This window comes from Scyliorhinus canicula, chromosome 5 (genome assembly GCF_902713615.1).
Source record: "Scyliorhinus canicula chromosome 5, sScyCan1.1, whole genome shotgun sequence".
Lineage (NCBI taxonomy): Eukaryota > Metazoa > Chordata > Chondrichthyes > Carcharhiniformes > Scyliorhinidae > Scyliorhinus > Scyliorhinus canicula.
In genome coordinates this window covers 164,408,982-164,429,374 of record NC_052150.1, presented here as the reverse complement: position 1 = coordinate 164,429,374, position 20,393 = coordinate 164,408,982, and the positions used below count along the sequence as shown (strand labels likewise).

General features: G+C 47.4%; 1 protein-coding gene across 1 annotated transcript in view; it reads right to left on the bottom strand.

Annotated features, from left to right (window-relative positions):
* itga8 (integrin, alpha 8) overlaps nt 1-20,393 on the bottom strand; it is a 253,980-nt gene that overhangs the window by 143,068 nt on the left and 90,519 nt on the right. Inside the window, exon 14 of the mRNA XM_038797951.1 lies at nt 6,787-6,832. Coding sequence (XP_038653879.1) covers nt 6,787-6,832 — 46 coding nt within the window. The remainder of the gene's footprint in view (nt 1-6,786; nt 6,833-20,393) is intronic.

Sequence of the window (20,393 nt, the reverse complement as noted above, 5' to 3'; positions counted from 1 at the left end):
GCAAATGAATCTAGTTATAGCACATAGCAAAACACAGGAATTGATTTATGGCACCTTTCCAGCTATTCTTTTAAAAGTTCATTATTCTATATCTTATAGCAAAAAGCAACAATGCCTGGATAAGAAATGTAATTGCCTGAGAAAATGCAAAGAATAATCCTTTACTCTTGTCTAAACTATAATAAGAACACAGAGAGGAATTCTGCAACCCGCTGTCCAGCGGGTTTGGTGGCAGGTGGGCGCGGTGAATCTGCCAGGAAAAAGCTAAGAGGAAGTCGGAAACCCACCAGCGTAAAATCCTGTTGCAATTCTCCCAAGGGCAGGCTAACGGTGGGTTGCTCGATCTGCTGGCTTGTGGTGCAAACTCCATTTGCATTTAATCGGATCTCATTAATGCTCATTAAAACAGCTGCCCACCAGCATCTCGTCAGGCCTTTCAATCGTGTGGCACGCCCGTGGGAAATTACGTTGGCATCAAACCCGACTTCTATTGAGTGGTGTGTACAAGGTTGTCCTCAGTTGACCAGAGGTTTTAGAGGGAGAGTGCAACAATGTCTCCCATAGTTCTGTGCTGCTCCTGATGCTTGCTCACCACTTTGCTGGGGCAAACCGGTTCCTGCCTCGATTCCCATGCCGATCTGGTCTTTATGGTCAGCACCAGGAGTGCTGCTGGACCCATGGATCCTCTGGTGTCATTGAATCAGATCCTTATGGCACCTGGGTTTAGGGAGTACAGGGGTCTCCTTGTCCCTGGGCTTGTTCGTATGGCACATTAGGGATTGTTCACATCAGCACTCAGAAGTCAGGGCTATTGTAGTTTGTGAGGGTCATTGTTGACCTGAATCCTCTTTGGAAATGGGAGCTATATCAAGATTTCAGTTTTAGTTCAGGGGCTGGAAGACAGGAGTCAGAACGCAGACATTCCTCCTGTGAAATGGAAAGGAGTCACAGATGACAGGCAGTCTAGGGCTATGTGGACATCACAGTCAGAAGTCAGACATAGGAGACAGGGCAGAAGAGCAGTGAGCATGCAGAAGGAGTAATAATTGGAAACATGCTGTACCCTAGCTGCAGGGAAGGGAAAGGACTGTGTGCGTCAAAGGAAAAATGTATAGTTTGGTGTGTAGGGCTGTCCTACAGTCGATGTCCCTTGTGATCTCTTTATTTGGATGCACAGGGAATGGTGATGACCACTGGGGCCATCTGTAGCCTATAGTCAGAGAAGACGTCCTACAGGGAGGGATATATGAAGATCAAATGTGGGGGTCTCACCTCTGGCGGCAATGGTGCATTCTGCCACAAGATGGGGTGGACAGAGGTCCACGTGAGCCATGGGGGTCGAGCAGGTGATGATGTCAGTGGGGATGTATTGCACAACAATGACAGAATCCAGTCTAAGTGGTGGAGGCTGGAGAATAACAGATGTACCTGCACATCCTGAGGCTACAGGTAAATCAGAGCCACTTGGGCAGTGAGGGAGGGAGGAAGGGATGAACTCCGTCCCATAATAAACATCATCTTGAAATCCCAGAACAATGGTGTTATGCAAAACTGAAAGCAAGATTTGTTCTGTCTGAGAGGAGTATGACGAAGTGTGGGAGGACCGCTAAGGCTATGGGGCCTTTTCATGGACACATACTCACTTTTGGTGCCACTACAATGGACAGGATCCAGGTCAGTTACAATGGAGAGAACTCTCATTGCCGAGGAAGTAATAAAAAAAACATTCATTGCATGCGGTACCTTTAAAGGGATAGACAGAACTCCAAAGTTGTGCAGGTTAGGTGGGTTGGCCATGCTGAATTACCTTTTAGTGACCAAAAATGTGTAGGTTAGGTTACGGGGTTATTAGAATAGGGTGGGGAGTGGGCCTAGGTAGGGTGCTCTTTCGGAGGGTCAGTGCAGACACGATGGGCTGAATGGCCTCCTTCTGTACTGTATTCTACGATTCTATGAACTCAATAGCCTCACGTCAAAGTCTGAATATCAACAGAGTATAATGTCGGAATGCAGCCTTGGAGAGTGAAGGCAATAGTGAAGGGGGCACAGGTACATTACATCTGCCATCCTATCAATGAAGGGAGGCACACATTAACACGAATACCATTCATCACTGGCACAGATTCCACTCATTGACCATGAGCAAAGGTCATCGGTATGCCACTTTAAAGTATGGAATGCAGAGCCACTTTGGTTTAATCGTTTCATTCACACCTTATCATCCCTCAGAGGGCTCCAGATGTCACATCTCTGGAATGAACATTTGCTCACCACGATGTGTGTACTGGAGTCTCAGGGGTAAGGCTGTATCAGGCACAATGCACTCACCGCACCCAAAGGTGTACAGGCCCACATCTCTCATAAGTCTTTCAATCATAGCTCTCCTTTCCGCACCCTTTAACCACTGCTGTCTTCCATGTTTATTTTCATGGTGAAGGCAGAAGTGCGAATGGATTCAGGACTCCAGGCTGCGTTTCTCAGAGTCCTCATTCAATGGACGAGGTGAAGCAGGGAGAGGTGTCAGTGTGCACAGCTCCAGTAGGAGGCGTCGCCTAGAGACATGGCCAGGTGGGGGTGCTTGAGCATTAACAGAAGAGACCCAGACATCGGAGGTGAGTTGTTACACTGAAGGTTTATCCCCGTAAAGCCTCCTACTTACAGACGAATGCAATGCAGTACTGGATATGGCTGCAATTGTCCAGCGGCCTCGTGTATCATATATGTCACATTGTTCGTAAAGACCTGATGCCATGCGAGGTTGGAGGCCTCCCCCTCCCAGTGGCTTTGAAGGTGATGGCAGCACTCAATTTCTTTGCCTCTGGTTCTTCCCAGGGATCAACAGGGGATCAGTGCAACATTACACAGTCAGCCACACATCAGTGCATATAGGAGATCACCAGTGCCCTTTACAGGAAGGTCCAACATTATTTCATATTTGCTTTGGACGAAAATAGTCAGTATCAAATATTCACTGACTTCACGGCCATCTCAGGCTTCCCAGAAGAACAAGGTACAATAAAGGCTGTGCTGGAGTCTTGGGAGTAGCCCCTGATGTTTATAAACCACAAAGACTATCATTCCATCAATTTGCAACTCTTGTGTGACCATCTCATTCATCCTGCATATGTGTGCACACAACATTGAAAGTTGCCATGACTCCTACATCCTCATTCACTACCAGGTGCCTAGGTTTTTTGAGAGACCAGTGTTTCTGCAGGTATGGGTGCTGGGGGATATGGGGTACCCACTGAAACACTGGCTAATGACTCTGGTGCAGCACCTTCAGACTCATGCCGAGCAAAGGTCCAATGCTGCTCTCACTTCCACACGCTCCCTCATAGAATAGACCATTGGACTGCTGAAGGTGCGATTCAGATGTCTGGACCACTCAGGTGGCTCACTGAAATACACAGCAAAAAGGCTTTGCCCCATGATCGCAGTTTGCTGTGCCCTTCACAATCTGTCACTATAAAGAGGTGAGCCTTTGACAGAGGGTGAACTGGAGGAGGATGCAAGCTCCTCCAAAGCTGAAGATTAGGAGGTGCAGGAAGCCCACAGGGCTTATGAGTGCACTCAGGTCATGGAGGAGGAAAGACGTGGGATATCTGCCAATGATAATTTATTGGTTGACAGATTCCAGGACAATTAAAATTAAGTGAGGTAATCTCAAAACATCTCCTATAGCCCTCCAAGCCATTTCCTGTTATCTCAGGAGGTAGCCAAACCATTACTGAGAAAGCGAGTGCTGCATTCATACTTAGAAGTTCTGACCTCATAATTCATTAGGATTTGATCTTAGATTTGGCCAACAGTGACCAGCTGATGCGCTCACTCTGCAAACTTGAAGTCCACTGAGGAATGACAAGGATATGAGGTAAGGCTTGACGCTTTCGACCCCATCTAAAGATGCAAACACTGCCGCGACAGAGATGCAGACCAGCTTAAGTCTCTCATCCTAAACTGATTGCCTTGGTTTGGACACGAACCCTGACGCTGCTGATGAGCTGCCCTCAACCATTGTCCCTCCAATTCAAATAAAGATTTCTACACATAGAATCATAGAATTTACAGTGCAGACGGAGGCCATTCGGCCTATCGAGTCTGCACCAGCCCTTGGAAGAACACCCTACTTAAGCCCACGCCTCCACCCTATCCCCGTAACCCAATAACCCCACCTAACCTTTTTGAACACTAAAGGCAATTTAGCATGGCTAATTCGCTTAACCTGCACATCTTTGGACTGTGGGAGGAAACCGGAGCACCAGGAGGAAACCCACGCAGCCACAGCTATCGTGCTGCCCATCTCCCTGACAACACACAATGTCCAGAGACTGGTTGTACTGAGGGTGAGAGCACATGAATGTTCACCTTAAAGTGGGACACTGACTGAATCAGAGGATGGCTGAAACTCAAGATAAGAGGATTACAAAGAGCAAAATCAAAACGCTTTCAGTTGACCAGAACATTCACATACTTATCCAATGAGTTTTAATAAGTGCAAATTATTTACAGCGATAACGCACATGACAACCAGAGGTGATAGCGAAGTTTTTAAATTTTCCTAACCCTACCACTGCGCCTTGGTGCAGCCCCGATATCTACAGAGGCAAAGGCAGGCTGCTGATTGCTATGTCCTGGGCTTGTGATGACCTTGGTGGATGTCCTCTGGTGTTCTGAGTCTTGGAGGGCCCCGGCCTCATAACGGTCTGCTGCTTAGGGGCAGAACATCCTTGGTGACCTGCATGGCTGATGGGGGTGTGTGCACAGGCCGAGGGGTGTCTGAACAGCTGCACACCCTTGGAGTCCTGAGTGGAGGCCGATGGGGTGCCTGGCTGATGCTCATCCTCCCTTTGGATGCCAGAGGAGAATGGGCCCAGGAGGAAGGTCAAGGTGCTTTGTCCCCATGTTGCCTACATCCTGATAGTGCCCACCAGAGTGTGTGGCCATGGAGTGCGTGGCTGAGTGAAAATCTGGCAGGAGCTGCTGGATCAAGGTCACCATGATGGTTGCCAAGCTTCCTATGGTGGCCTCAAGATGCTCGCATGTCAGAGTCACAACATCAGACAGAATGGGGAGGGACACCTCCATCATTTGCTACAGTCTGCTGAGCGACTCTTGAAGCTCTGCCTGATGTTCCACTAGCTCCCTTTGCATCCCCAACATTGAGCTGACAGCCACTTCCAAAGGCTCATCATCTGACTAGAGTTGAGCAGGTGACTGGTCTCTAGCAGCGCTCTGAGTGCCTGAGACCCAGACTGTCCTTGCCTCTAACTGCTATGTGGCATTCACCAAAAGGTGACCTTGAATCTAATCTAGAACTCTGCCTCTCTGAGGTGTGTATCTCTGCACTGGTGGAGTGTGCGTGTGAGCACTGTGATGGTTCTTTGTGAGCCCTCTGGTCTGGGGGCTTGGAATGCTGCTCAGTTCCTTGGCTGGCTGAGATCTACTGGTGCCTACAAGAAATAATACATAGTTTTAGTGGATGTGCTTGAGCTATTTCAGAATACCATTGATTCATTGTGATTGTCAGGATTTGATGAAATGTTGGAGCTGAGATCCTTACCAGACTTTTGGGAGAGGCCAATCTCCGTAACCCCACAGGAGTGATCCCTATCCTCTCCAGCAAGGTCAGCTGTGGCCTCCTCACATTCTGTCAGGGAAAGCAGAATTGAATTTAACGCTTCATTGACTTTACAATGTTGCTGCCAATGGCAATCCAATGGTAAAGTAAATGAGGCTGTGCTGCTGTCTCAGGAGGTGTCAAGATCCAGTCAAAATTGAATTTTCTGTGTCAGATGTTACCATCATGAATGGCAGCAGTGAAAGTCACCTTAGTCCCCGAAGACCATAGGTTGCTCGCCCCTTTTGAGAGCTGACGGGTGGTGATTTAACCTGAGGGTCACCACACCTCAAACGAGGGGGTGAGGCTGAGAACACCATTTGTACCACATCCAATGGATAACCTCAGCCGGCACAGGAATTGAACCCGCGTTGTTGGTGTCGCTCTGCATCACAAAGACAGCTGACCTGCCAAACAGCCAATGGCAGATCTCTTACACCATGTTCACATGGCAGAAACAACTCTCTCTCTTCAGGTAAGTGTCCATAAGAGGGTTGTGGTTGAAGTGTTGGCTAGTGTAAACTTGAGAGATGAACAGACACTTCCAACACTGATGAAGGTTCAACTCAATTTTATTAACTATTTCTAACTAACTAACACACGATGACTGAGGGTCAAAATGATGCTAACTTAAACTAGAGGCCTAAGCCTTGTCCGAACCAGTTGATTCTCTCAGCACGTGTTGTGAGTCTGTGCTGGGCTGGATGAGTTCTTACTACACTCAGAGGCAGCACCCAGAATGAGCAGGAACCGTGGTGCCCTCTGCCTTTATAGTGTGTGTATTCTAACTGGTGATTGGCTACGGTGTTTGTACATGTTGATTGGTCCCTGTGTGTGTCCATCAGTGTGTGTCTGCACCATGATATACTGGTGTATATTATGACAGTGGTGACCATGGACTTCTATGTGTTGGTTCATGCTTATGCTTGGTAAGATACTGCAGCGATTTGTCATTGCATTTTGCAGATTCTGGTTGACTAAGAGATACTTACAGACAAATGCACTGCAAAAATCAATGCTCTAACTGTAAGAAGAGTTCAGGTATGGTTGAGTTTTAAAAAAAAAGTGCTGCCAGCCGATCACAGCATTAAAACCGATTCAGCAATGATATCATTGTAGTTATAAATCCCACAAAAATGTAGCACTTACTAATTTTAGTCACTTACCTGTAAACTGCAACTTTACTAGCTCCAAAGGCACCGATTATCAGGTCTGCAAAATGATATGATATTTTAATCAACTGATAGCTGAAAAAAGTCTAGATAGTATCAAATTAAACACTTTCTCACCTTCAGCAGTATTCTATATTCAAAAGTGAAATGATGCAATAATGTAACTGAAAATTCTGTTATGCTTTCTTCAATTCATATAAGTAAACCAATGAAATGAGCTAAATGTGGGGATGATTTTCTGAGTAATTGAATCAGACAGCAGTCATGTGGGTGGTTTTGCATGGGATGGGACTGGGGGAGGGATGTCCAGGGCAATGTACTCTCTAATTTCTGTATACTGTGCACTGCTCACGTGTTGCACTGCGCATCTTGGAGGGAATATTATGCCATTCTCTTTGTTCCCTGCATGGCACCCTCCCAATTTATTTGTGGCTGCCCACGCAACCTAGAGGGAACATTGGTGCAAGGTAGATGTGAGACCAACCCAACCTCATTGGATGTGGTACAAATGGTCTTCTCAACCTCACCCCTCAGCATAGTGAGGCCCAGTGGTTTAAGCTGCCCGACTAGTCAGAAGAACAGATTAAAATGGGAACCCCCTGTGGGAAGACAGTGTGACCTCGACAAAGAGGAAAAAGACAGCACAAAAATGTAAATGCCATATTTTAGAAAGTTGAGGAGCATGATGGCTGTTGTGAGATTGAATAAACCATGGTGATCAATAAAATGATTTATTTTGTTAAGTCAGTTCAATGAACCGAAGACAAAACACACGGGTCTGATAAGATGGATGCTAGGTTCCTGAAGAAAATGCACAGCAAAATCTAGAAGCCTTTAAGATTAGATTTCAGGACTTTATTAAAGACAGGTGTGCATAATCAGAGGACGAGAGAGTGACAAATGTAGAACCTATTTTTATAAAGGGCAATGGAGCTAATCCAAATAATTAGTGGCGAGTTATCTTAATATGTGTGATAGGAAAAGATTTTAAAATTTGAATTAGTATTAGTAACATATTCAGATAAAGGGAAAATAGATAGAAGCAGCCAACACAGATTTTAAAAGAAATACGCATTTATACAGCGCCTTTCACAATCATAGGACATCCCAAAGTGTTTCATGGCCAATGAAGTATTTTTGAAGTGTTGCCATTGTTGTAATGTAGGAAACGCAACGGCCTATTGGCACACAATAAACTTCTACAAACAGCAAAGTAATAAAGACCACATAAGCCGTTCTTGTGATGTTGTTTGAAAGACAAATATAGGCCAGGACATCAGGGATAATTCCGCTACATTATTCTTCAAAACAGTGTGACGGAATCTATTACACCTTCCTGAGAGCTTCTGTCCAACACCTCATCCAAGAGACGGCACCACCAATAATGCAACATACCCACGACATGGAGTACCAGCATTGATTTTTATGTTCAAGCCATGGGGCAGGGCTTGAGCCCAAGTATGCTACCAGCTGAACCACAGCTGACGGATAAAGCAGTGACTGCTTGATAAATTTTAAACAATTCTTTGATCAAGTAATTGGTATACTAGGTAAATACATTGGATGTGGTGCACATGGACTTATCAGAAAGCCTTTGACAAGGTACTAAATAAAAGATTAAGAGGTTAGGAACTAGGAAAAGGATAACTAACTAGATTGAAAATTGGTTAGATGGGAGCAAGCAGAGAAGGGAGCTGAGGTCTGGCAGGGGTGAATGGTGTTCTCCATGGTTCAGTTCTGAGAGCATTTATGCTCACTAAATGTGTCAATAATTTGGTTAAGAGTGGTGCTGAAATTTGCAGTTGATGTCAAGCTTGTTAATTCCTCAGAGACCAAAGTAAACTGTGACAATATACTGATAAGATGGGGGAATAAGCTAAAAGGTAGCAGACAGAAATAGAGAAGGTACATGCAGATTCAACTGATTTGTAGAACTGCAAATACAAGTAAAGGCATTAAAAATAAGCCCAGAAGTTAAGGGATAGAAGGTAAGAGGCATAGAAACAAAACTAAATTTAACAGAGCATAAGAGAAATTTTGTAAACAGAGGATGAGGTTGTGGAATACCCTACTTCAGAGTTTGTTGTTTGAAGTTATTACAGCATTGAAGATTTGTGGCTGGGTGAGGAAATGGAGCTGTAAGAATGTAGGAACCGGTCAACGTGATTAGAAATATTTCCTCATGTAGAGAGGAAACATCCTTATGTAGAAGTAAAAGTCAACATGGACTAATTGGGCCAGAAAACCTGTTTTCATATGTCATTTCTATGTAGAACAGCACTGAAATGGTTTTAGCAAAGTCACAAATGTGATTCTATATGAATACCACTTATCGTTTCTCATCCTTCTCAACCAGTTTGCAGATTTTAAGAGCTGACCACATCAGTCTCCTTTCATGACTTTTGACTGTTGTCCAGTTATACTGTACTTGCCCAGGCCTAATTATCCAGTCATTGCCAGGGAATCACTTGTAATGCTATCGCTTCTCACCACTGCAGTTGAGTCCTCAAAGGATCTATCCTCCCCCCCCCCCCCCCCTGTTTCTCATCCACATGCTGCCCCTCAGAAACATCATTCAAAAACACGCCGCCTACAGTTTCTGCACAGCAATAACACCTAGCTCAACCTCACCACCAACTATCTCTTCCCCACCCTGCTTCTGGTTTGTCATACCGCTTGTCCTAAGTCCTATGCTGGAGAAGCAGAAATTTCCTCCAGCTGAATATTTGGAAGGATTTTCAACTAACACTTATTCCTTACGGCACCTCTATTCCTGTCCCTGACTATTGATGAAGCTGAACCTGACTGTTCGCATAATTGGCTTCCTCTTTGACACTGAGAAAACCCAGTGACACAAATCTACACATCTCTGTGCATCAGCTTAACTGCTGCTGAAACCCATCCATGCCTTTTCGTCTCCAGGGTCAACTATTCCAAGGGTCTCTTACATTGCTGAGTGTTAGAACACCTTACAACCTCTGTAAATTTCAGCCCATTCAAAATTCTGCTGTCCATTTCCTAACTCACATCAGGACCCGTTCACTAATCACCCTATGCTCACATTGGCTTCTGCTCTGCGATTTAAAAATTCCCATCCTTGTTCTTAGACCTCCCTTGGCCTCACCCTTTCCTAACTCTGTGATCTCCCACCACGTCCCTCCAAGATCTCTCCAATTCTGGTTTCTTGCACATTCCTAGTTTTAATCGCTGTACTTTGGCACCCGCTTCTTTTGCTGCCTGGATTAACCTCTGGAATTTCAACGCTTCACCTCCACCTACTTCCTCCTCCCCCACCTGATCGCTACAACTCCCCACTTCTATATCTCTCTCTGCTTTCAGACATTCCTTACAACCTACAACTTTGATTAACATTTGGTGACTAAAGAAAATCACAGCTGAAGCCAAAGGAGGGGAGGGGGGGGGGGGGAACAATGGGGAGGGGGAGGAGCTATAGACCGATTCAGAGGGCAGCGAAGGATAAAATAAACCTCTCTGTACAATGGAGTAAATTAGCGCGGGCAAGAAAAATGTGATGTCTATATACAACTGTTTATAAATTTGAGAAATGCCAATAAAATGATTTTTTAAAAAATTTGGTGACAATTCCTAATATCTCCTTATTTGGCTCAGAGCCAAATGTTTTGCTAATGCTTGTCTGAAACTCCTTGGCACATTTTATTACATTTTATCAAGGTGCCATATAAATGCAGGTTGTTGTTGCGAGAGAAGAAAAAGATAGGTAGCTGTAAGGGTGCAAAGAGAATCCACTGCTTGGGATGCTTTGGCTGTTGTTAGCCAGACAGCTAACAGTGGGATGGTGCTGGAAGTCCTATGGAGCTGAACAACATAAGAGAAGCATTGGATAATACCATCAACCATGTCAAAGTTACAGACAAGTTACGGAGAGTGAGCAGAGGCAATGTCTTATGCTCACATTTGTGGCTCTGGTTAGGGCTCTTTCAGTGCTGTAGGGTGGGCAAGAGTTAGATTGCTCACATTCATATAGGATTAACTTTAAATTTATCTCATGTTATAGTCTAGTATGCACTGCATTGGTGCCATAACAAACGATGCAGTATATCTAATTAACAAATGATAACTCACCTATATATAATTTTATTTAAGTTCGAAAAGCAGGGAAACTATTTGCAGTATTTGATACTTTTCAAACAAAAATTATTTAATTCTTAAACTGAGTGCAAGTTTGACAATTGCATTTAGTATGTTGTATAAACATAGGGCGAAATTCTCCGCCCCCCACGACGGGTGGGAGAATAGCGGGAGGGCCTTCCCGACATTTTTGCCGCCCTCCCGCTATTCTCCCCCCACCCCGCCGAAGTCCCGACCCGAATCGCTGCCGCCGTTTTTTTATGGCCGGCAGCGATTCTCAGCTGTTAGATGGGCCGAAGTCCCAGCCCTTTACGCCGTTTTTACGAACGGCAAACAGACCTGGTCTTGCCGTTCGTAAAAACGGCGTCACAAACTCGCTATTAATAACCATGGCACCGATTGGCACGGCCGTACCACGGCCGTGCCAAGGGTGCCATGGGCCCGCGATCGGTGGGCACCGATCGCGGGCAGCGGGCCCGATGCCCGCGCACTACTTGTCCTTCCGCCGTCCCGCAGTATCCATTCGCGGGGCGGCTGAGGGGCAACCCGGCCCGCGCATGCGCGGGTTTCGCGCAAAAACGCGATGACGTCACCCGCGCACGCGCGGGTTGGAATCTTCCAAACTGCGCATGCGCGGCTGACGTCATATGACGCGTCAGCCGGCGCTAACTCCGGCAAGCGGGCTTAACGATTTTCGTTAAGCCCGTCTTGCCGGAGCCTACGGCGTCGGGCTGCTAGCCCCGACCGGGGACCAGAATCGGTCCCCGGTCGGGAAGGGGCGCGCTGCCGTAAAACCCGCCCGGATTTTACGGCAGCTTTACGATTTCTCCCGTTTTGGGAGAATCGCGCCCATAAAATCTGATGGGCTGAAAACCAAATGTAAGTTTGCGAAGGAGTTAAGGCTGACGGAGTGAAAGGTCTTGGGGGCGTTTCTCCGATATGGAGGCCAAGTGTTCGCGCCATCGTGAACGCCAAATGGGCGCTGCGCCAACGGCACATGCGCAGTTGGGCCAGCTCAATCCTGCGCATGTGCAGTTGGGCCGTGTCATCCTTCGCATGCGCAGGGAACTTCTTACGTGCGCCGAAGTAGGCCGGGGGGGGGGGGGGGGGGGAGAGGCTGGCCCACTGATCGGTGGACCCAGATCATGGACCAGACCCCATTGGAGGCCCCCTCCCCCCACCGGTGAAAGAGCCCCCCCCCCCCCCCAGAGGCCCCACCCGAGCACTCCCGTAGAGTTCCCGCCAGCAGCGACCAGGGGTGAACGGCGCCGGCGGGACTCTGTCGTATCGGGGCGGCCGCTCGGCCCATCCGGGTCGGAGAATCGGCGGCTCTGCCGCTTCCAGCGGCCCGCGGCCAGTGCCGTGCAAAACGCGCCAGCACAAAGCCGCCGATTCTCCGCACATCGGAGAATCGCACGCCGGCGTCGGGCCATTGTGGCACGGTTGCGGCAATTCTCCGGCCCAGCGCGGGGCTCGGAGAATTGCCCCCCTTGTGTTTTCTGTAAGGCAGATTTTGTTTTAAGTATAGTGGGATTCCTGCTTCTCAGAGTGATACCTAGTCACCAAACAGGAATACAATACTTCTATGTAACAGATGACAATCTATTTAACAAGGTCAGTCTTTAAAATCTCTTCTAACAGGATTACATTTGGCTAATTTAATTCCACAGAGTCAGTCACGTCTGGTTCTTCCATCTGTTATTCAGCTATAATGTCAAGGAAATCTGCTAATAAGAGACTAAAACAATTAAACAAAGCCTCTCCTAGGCATTTGTGTAATAAGATTATTCCTGTTTAAGTGAGATTTTTTACAGCAGCGAGGGAGAAGGGAAGAAGTCAGAAAAAGACAATGCATCCAATTTGGGTACTGTATCCAATTACCAGTGGGGAAGTCTGTAAAAGTAATCTACAATGCTGGAACACAATCTCGTCTTTCTATTCCACAATGATTTTCTTCAATCCAATGTTTGAATTCTGACTTCCATGTCATAAAAATAGCACAACTTGACCTGAATGAATTTTAAAGATCTGAAGTCATTCAATACAATTACAATTTTTCCAACAGCAGCAGAATGCAGGCACTTAAAACTTAATAAAATCCTCCCCCCAAAAAATCTGTTCCACAAAACCGAGGCTCAGCTTTAGAAAACACAAAAAGCTTTGGGCAGCGTTATCTCATTATCGTACCAAGCCACAATACTTTCGCTAATGCATAAAGGATGCTGAACAGAAATGACACTGAAGTAGTGTTGATGGTATCTGTCAGGTTGTGTCCACAAATTATTCTTTGATGTTGATCTGTTTTGAAAGCACCACCTCACCTTCGCTCACATTATACATTGTAGTGTCTGTTAATAGTTTAATCGTTTTTGTTATTTTATCAGCTTTCTTTTACACAGAGTGCTTCACATTAAGCATGCAACATAATAGACCAGTGTAAGAGAAGTTATCAGTTGAATATTATTTGCAGAATTAAGCTGGTGGAGAACCGACAGGTTTTTTTTTGTTGGTTGGTGGTTCTTCCTTGTGACATGAATCAGAGGACAATGTTCCAACGTTTGTCCAATGCAGGCGCATACTGTTGGCTCGGTTTCTGATTTGTTCCAGAGGCCAACAATAATTCTATTGGCACAATACTAGACAACGGCCTCTAACGCTTTGATTGATTAGTCAAACAGGTAGATACGACCTGTCCACTAGTCAAGTTAGCACTAAATCTAAATTGCTTTCTGCAGCTTTGAGGATTCCAGTTTCTCCCACTCCACTCATCTCTCTGTCGGCAGGGATATTTGGGGCTAGATTTTGATCTTCACAGTCAGAGCATAATCCAGCAGAGTCTGCTTTCCCTTTCTAGAACCGGTCTCATTTTTATTTTACTGAAATTGAGCAAGTTCTCTAAAGGGTAGGCAATCTGCTCTGCCAGATAACTGTTCAGGTGGTGAAGATGATAACCAGTCCTATACATCCCTGGAGAAAAGGAGATGAATGGAGTTAGAGAAACACATCTGGCTTTGAATCCTCTATTGCAATATTCCATATATATGTTCTAGCTTTGCCTGCCTGTTTGCAGGAAACATGGAGCATTCTCAGTTCTATATCTAATCAATCCATCTTCTTAATCCCACAGCACAGCACAGCGGGCTAAACAGCTGGCTTGTAATGCAGAACAATGCCAGCAGGTTCAATTCCCGCACCAGCCTCCCCGAACAGGCGCCGGAATGTGGCGACTAGGGGCTTTTCACAGTAACTTTATTGAAGCCTACTTGTGACAATAAGTGATTATTATCATCCCCTTCTCCTCGATATTGGAACCTGTGTTGCTTTGTCCTCTCATTCTCACAATGAGGATTTCATTAACTGCTTCACATGGTCGATTTCCAACTCATTCATTTCCTTCCTGGAATTCTATCTCTATCTCTTGTGATGGGCTTTTTATAGTTATCCATTCTAAGCCCACAAACTCCCACAACCACCTGGATTAGGCATCTTTCCACATCACCTCCAGTAAGGCCTCTATCCATTTTTCACAGTTTTCCACCTGTCTAGAACATAGAACATAGAACATTACAGCGCAGTACAGGCCCTTCGGCCCACGATGTTGCGCCGTCCTGTGAAACCCCTCTAAAGTCCCTCTACACTATTCCCTTATCGTCCATATGCCTATCCAATGACCATTTGAATGCGTTTAGTGTTGGCGAGTCCACTACTGTTGCAGGCAGGGCATTCCACGCCCTTACTACTCTCTGAGTAAAGAACCTACCTCTGACATCTGTCCTATATCTATCTCCCCTCAATTTAAAGCTATGTCCCCTCGTGCAGGACATCACCATCCGAGGAAAAAGGCTCTCACTGACCACCCTATCTAATCCTCTGATCATCTTGTATGCCTCAATTAAGTCACCTCTTAACCTTCTTCTCTCTAACAAAAACAGCCTCAAGTCCTTCAGCCTTTCCTCATATGATCTTCCCTCCATACCAGGCAACATTCTTGTAAATCTCCTCTGTATCCTTTCCAATGCTTCCACATCCTTCCTATAATGTGGCGACCAGAACTGCACACAATACTCCAAATGCGGCCGCACCAGAGTTTTGTACAACTGCAACATGACCTCATGGCTCCGAAACTCAATTCCTCTACCAATAAAAGCTAACACACCGTACGCCTTCTTAACAACCCTCTCAACCTGGGTGGCAACTTTTAGGGATCTATGGGCATGGACACCGAGATCTCTCTGCTCGTCCACACTACCAAGAATCTTACCATTAGCCCAGTACTCTGCCTTTCTGTTATTCCTTCCAAAATGAATCACCTCACACTTTTCTGCATTAAACTCCATTTGCCACCTGTCAGCCCAGCTCTGCAGCTTATCTATGTCCCTCTGTAACTTGTAACATCCTTGTGCACTGTCCACAACTCCATCGACTTTAGAGTCATCCGCAAATTTACTCACCCATCCTTCTACGCCCTCCTCCAGGTCATTTATAAAAATGGCCCCAAAACAGATCCTTGTGGCACACCACTAGTAACTGGACACCAGTCAGAGCATTTCCCATCAACCACCACTCTTTGTCTTCTATCAGCTAGCCAATTTCTGATCCAAACTGCTAAATCACCCTGAATCCCATGCCTCTGTATTTTCTGCAATAGCCTACCGTGGGGAACCTTATCAAACGCTTTACTGAAATCCATATACACCACATCAACTGCTTTACCCTCATCCACCTGTTTGGTCACCTTCTCGAAGAACTCAATAAGGTTTGTGAGGCACGACCTAACCTTCACAAAACCATGTTGACTATCTTTAATCAAATTATTCCTTTCCAGATGAATATACATTCTATCTCTTATAAACCTTGCCAAGACTTTTCTCACAACAGAAGTAAGGCTCACTGGCCTATAGTTACCGGGGTTATCTCTACTGCCCTTCTTGTAAAAGGGGACAACATTTGCTATCCTCCAGTCCTCTGGCACTATTCCTGTAGACAAGGATGACTTAAAGATCAAAGCCAAAGGCTCAGCAATCTCCTCCCTAGCTTCCCAGAGAATCCTAGGATAAATCCCATCCGGCCCAGGGGACTTATCTATTTTCACACTTTCCAGAATCGCTAACACCTCCTCCTTATGAACCTCAAGCCCTTCTAGTCTAGTAGCCTGTATCTCAGTATTCTCCTCGACAACTTTGTCTTTTTCCTGTGTTCTAACTAACTATATACACCAATGATTCTAGTTTCTTCACCAGAGCTTCTGAAATGTCGTTGTTTTCTCGGCCAAGATTTCCTCAAGGGTTCATGATGGAACCAATGATCAGATCTGGCTGCATTTCTCACTTTTCTCTTCCTGTCCTCTCGAGCTTCCTTTCTCACCGTCAACACCTCCAATTTGCAAAATTACCACCTCATCTCCCATCATTTTGATTTCAACAGGGGCCTCATTAATTAGCAATTCTCTTGAATTAGGAGTCTCTCTAATTGGGGGTTCTCTGGTGGGGATATGGTGGGGGAGGGGTAGGAAGGTTCTGCATTGTGGGGGAGAGTCGCCGAACAATTGGCTTTATGGACAACTCCCTTAAAGAATTACCCCCTTGGCCCATGCAAGGTCCATTGTGTCAGGGCCAGGGCCGGGATTCTCCCCTACCCGGCGGGGCAGGGGGTCCCGGTGTGATGGAGTGGCGTGAACCACTCCGGTGTCGGGCCGCCCCAAAGGTGCAGAAGTTTCCACACCTTTAGGGGCCAAGCCCTAACATTGAGGGACTGGGCCCGTACCGGAGTCGTTGGCGCCCCGCCGGCTGGCGTGGACGGCCTTTGGCGCCATGCCAGCCGGGGCCGAAGGGACTTCGCAGCCAGTGTAAGTCCGCGCATGCGCCGGAGCATCAGTGGCTGCTGACGTCATCCCCGTGCATGCGCAGGGGAGGGGTCACTTCCACGTCCACCATCGTGAAGACTATGGAGCAGGCAGGAGGAAAAGAGTGCCCCCACGGCACAGGCCCACCCGCCGATCGGTGGGCCCCGATCGCGGGCCAGGCCACCGTGGGGGAACCCCCCAGGGCCAGATCGCCCCGCGCCCCCCCCCCCCAGGACCCCGGAGCCCGCCCGCGCCGCCTGGTCGCGCCGGTAAGGTGGGTGGTTTGATCCTCGCCGGCGGGAGAGGCATGACAGCGGCGGACTTCGGCCCATCTAGGGCCAGAGAATATGGTGCCAGGTCCTTCCTAAATGACCTATATGCATCTTCTTGCTGGAAAGGGACAAGAATCCCGATCCTGACACCAGCAGGGGTCCGGAGCATCGGAACGCCCATTTTCTGCCCAACACTGGATTCTCCAACACCCGCAGCGGAGTTCCCGATGTGAGCCCTTAGTCTCCCAAATGGAGAATCCTGCCGTATATATTTTAGCAGGTTCATGCTGTTCTGTTAAGCAGTTTGCATTATCATTTAAATTGTTAACCTTTTGGTGTTTGAAATATCTGTTGTCCATTTTGCTCTGTTTTCTCCTTTCATTTCACTAAAGCACTTGCTTCATTAGTCGTAAAGAGTTTTAGAGATTCCTATCTGCCCCTCTCCTTCTTATAAACCTGCGTAAGGGCTTATCTTTCAGTTTGTAGCTTGTAAAAAGTTCTCAAACATTTTGGGTTACAAATGTATCGGTGCCATTTTTTGGATGCAGGGATCACGTTTCTGCAACCTGCCTGCATCCAGTAACATGGGGATGGGCAGCGTGGAAATTTCATTCTGCCATGTTGTTTTTGTGATTGGAGTGTAGGGCTATCATCTCTCACGCTGCTGGCTCCCTGTGAACTCAGCTGGGAATGAGCAGTGTGTACTAATACCATGTGATGCAGCCAGCCTTCTGTTCTTAAAGGCAGACTCTGGCAAGAAGGTCGCACAGATTTACTCAAAGTTGCTGCTGAATACTATTGCTGAGATTTAAAAAAAAAAAATTGACCACCAAGGCATAATGAGGGTTCCAGGGGGGCAGATTCAAGGCTGAAGGCATTACTGGTGGAAGTGGACAAGAGGAGATAAGCCGTGATTCTATGGACAACCAGGAGACCTTCGTGGACTATCCTCAGGAGGGACTGGGAACAGGTAGCCATGGCGGTCAACTCCTGGAATCTTGACTGCTTGTGCTCCTCATCACCAATGACCTCTTGCAAATGGTCAAGGGTAATAAATGACATCTTTAGCCTTTGCTCCACCAACAATGCTGCTCATTGCCTCACACCCCTCATTACTCAACCAACATCACTCCATGATACTCATGACTCACACCTATGATTCAGATATTCCAATTCTTCCTCACATATCTACCAATGCTGCCAGCCTTACACCCATCTCTTGTTAACTCCACATACCCCTCACTGCAGGAACATCACCTAAACACAGACCTGCACAATCACTGGCTTTCTACTCTCTTTTGCAGGAATATATTGCACACAATGGAGAGGAGCAGAGCACAACTGATAGGGGACAAGGATGCTAGAATTTCCTAAACTCTCTGGAGGAAATGCCTCTTTGCATCATGGGACCAGCTGTGATGAAGCCTGTGGCATCTGACATCATTGAAAATAATGTTAGTAATAGTATGTTCCTTATTTGCCCCTTCTCAACTCACAGCTCACCCTAATCACCCATGCCAGGTGGGAGAATCGCCAGGGTGCCGAGCGAGTCCCGCCATGCCGCCCCGGCACCCATATGGGATTCTCACTCTCCCCCCCCCCCCCCCGCAAACCGGCGCAGCGAGATTCACGGCTGGCAGCTGGGAGAATCGCTGCTCGCCGTTTGTAACGGGCGAGCGGTGATTCTCCGGCCCGGATGGGCTGAGCGGCCTGCCCAACACGACAGGTTCACCCCGCCGCCGTCCACACCTAGTCGCTGCCAGCAGGAACAGCGTGGGAACGCTGGGAGGGGGGAGGGAAGGGGGGTTCTTGCACCGGGGGGGGCCTCAAAAGGGGTCTGATCCACGATCGGTGCCCACCGATCGGCGGGCTGGCCTCTCTGAAAGAGGACCTCTTTTCCTCCGCCGCCCCTTAAGATCCATCCGACATCTTCTTGCGGGGCGGCCGCGGGGAGGACGGAAACCGCGCATGCGCAGATTGGCGCCGCCCAACCTGCGCATGCGTGAGTGACATAATTTACGTGGCACTGGCCGCGTCATTTACATGGCGCCGCTCCTAGCCCCCCAGGGGCGGGAGAATAGGGGGCTGGGAGCGGCCGCTGGGAGCGGCCTCCAATGCCGGAGTGAAACACTCCGGTTTTCACTCCGGCATCGGGACTTAGGGCGGAATTCTCCACTCCCCACGTGGCGTGGGAGAATCGTGGGCGAGTCTCCCGACATTTTTTACGCCCCCCTGTCGATTCTCCCCCCCCCCCCCACTCGGAACAAACGCCGCTCGCCGTTTTTCACGGCGAACGGCGATTCTCCGAGCCCGATGGGCCGAGTGGCCGGCCCTTCACGCCCGTTTCACCACGGCAGCAACCACACCTGGTTGCTGCATTCGTGAAACATGCGCCAGATGCTCGTTTGGGGCATCTAGGGGCCCGATTGGGATGGGAGCACCACGACTGTGCTCGGGAGGGGACAGGCCCGCGATCGGTGCCCACCGATGGTCGGGCCAGCGTCCAAAACGGACGCACTCTTTCCTCTCCTCCACCCGGCAAGATGAAACCGCCACGTCTTGCCGGGCGGCTGAGGAGAAAGACGGCCACCGTGCATGCGCGGATGACTTCACATTCTCGGCGTGACGAGGTCGCTGCCGAGAAAGATGGAGGCCCGCTCCTAGCCCCTCAGGTGGGGGTGAACTAGGTGCTCCATCACTGAATTAGCCCATCACAGAGTCTGATAACGTATTTGTCCGCCAATAGAAGGTTAGCTGCATATAATGGCATAGCTCTGTTGTTTTGTAGACACGGGAATGGGAAACCAGACAGCCCAGATAACGATAATGGATTCAAATCTGGCCACCTCAGGAGAGAACCTTTGTTTGAGGTGCTGGGTAGAGCTTAGAGAGAGAGGGGGGAAAATGCTGTTTTGAACAGTTACAGCAGAAGGATGTGGAGGTCACCTGGCAAAGTCATGAAGGAAGCTGCTCCAGATACAGATTTTCGAAAAGTGTTCTAGAGAAAAATGACTTTTAGCAGAGAATTGCTTTGTAAATACAAGTATCATTCTTGCCTGACTATGTAAGTGGAATGAGAGCTTTATGTTTATTAGACATGTGGTTTAATGGGAACTAATGTGTTATGGTTGAGAAACTGCATGTAATCTGTGCATGTTAGAATTGAAGTAAAAGTTTAAATATTGTTTTATTTTCTTTTGTTTTAATAAAGTTTGTTTATAAAATAACCACGCCCTATTTCTTATATTATCACTCCTGGAATGAATCGATCTTTCCACACCACTTGAAAACTTTTAAAAACGTTATGGCGTCTGGTCCAGCCTCTTAACCTCTGTTGAGGGATAACAAGACATCTACAACAGACCCAGATCCCTCTG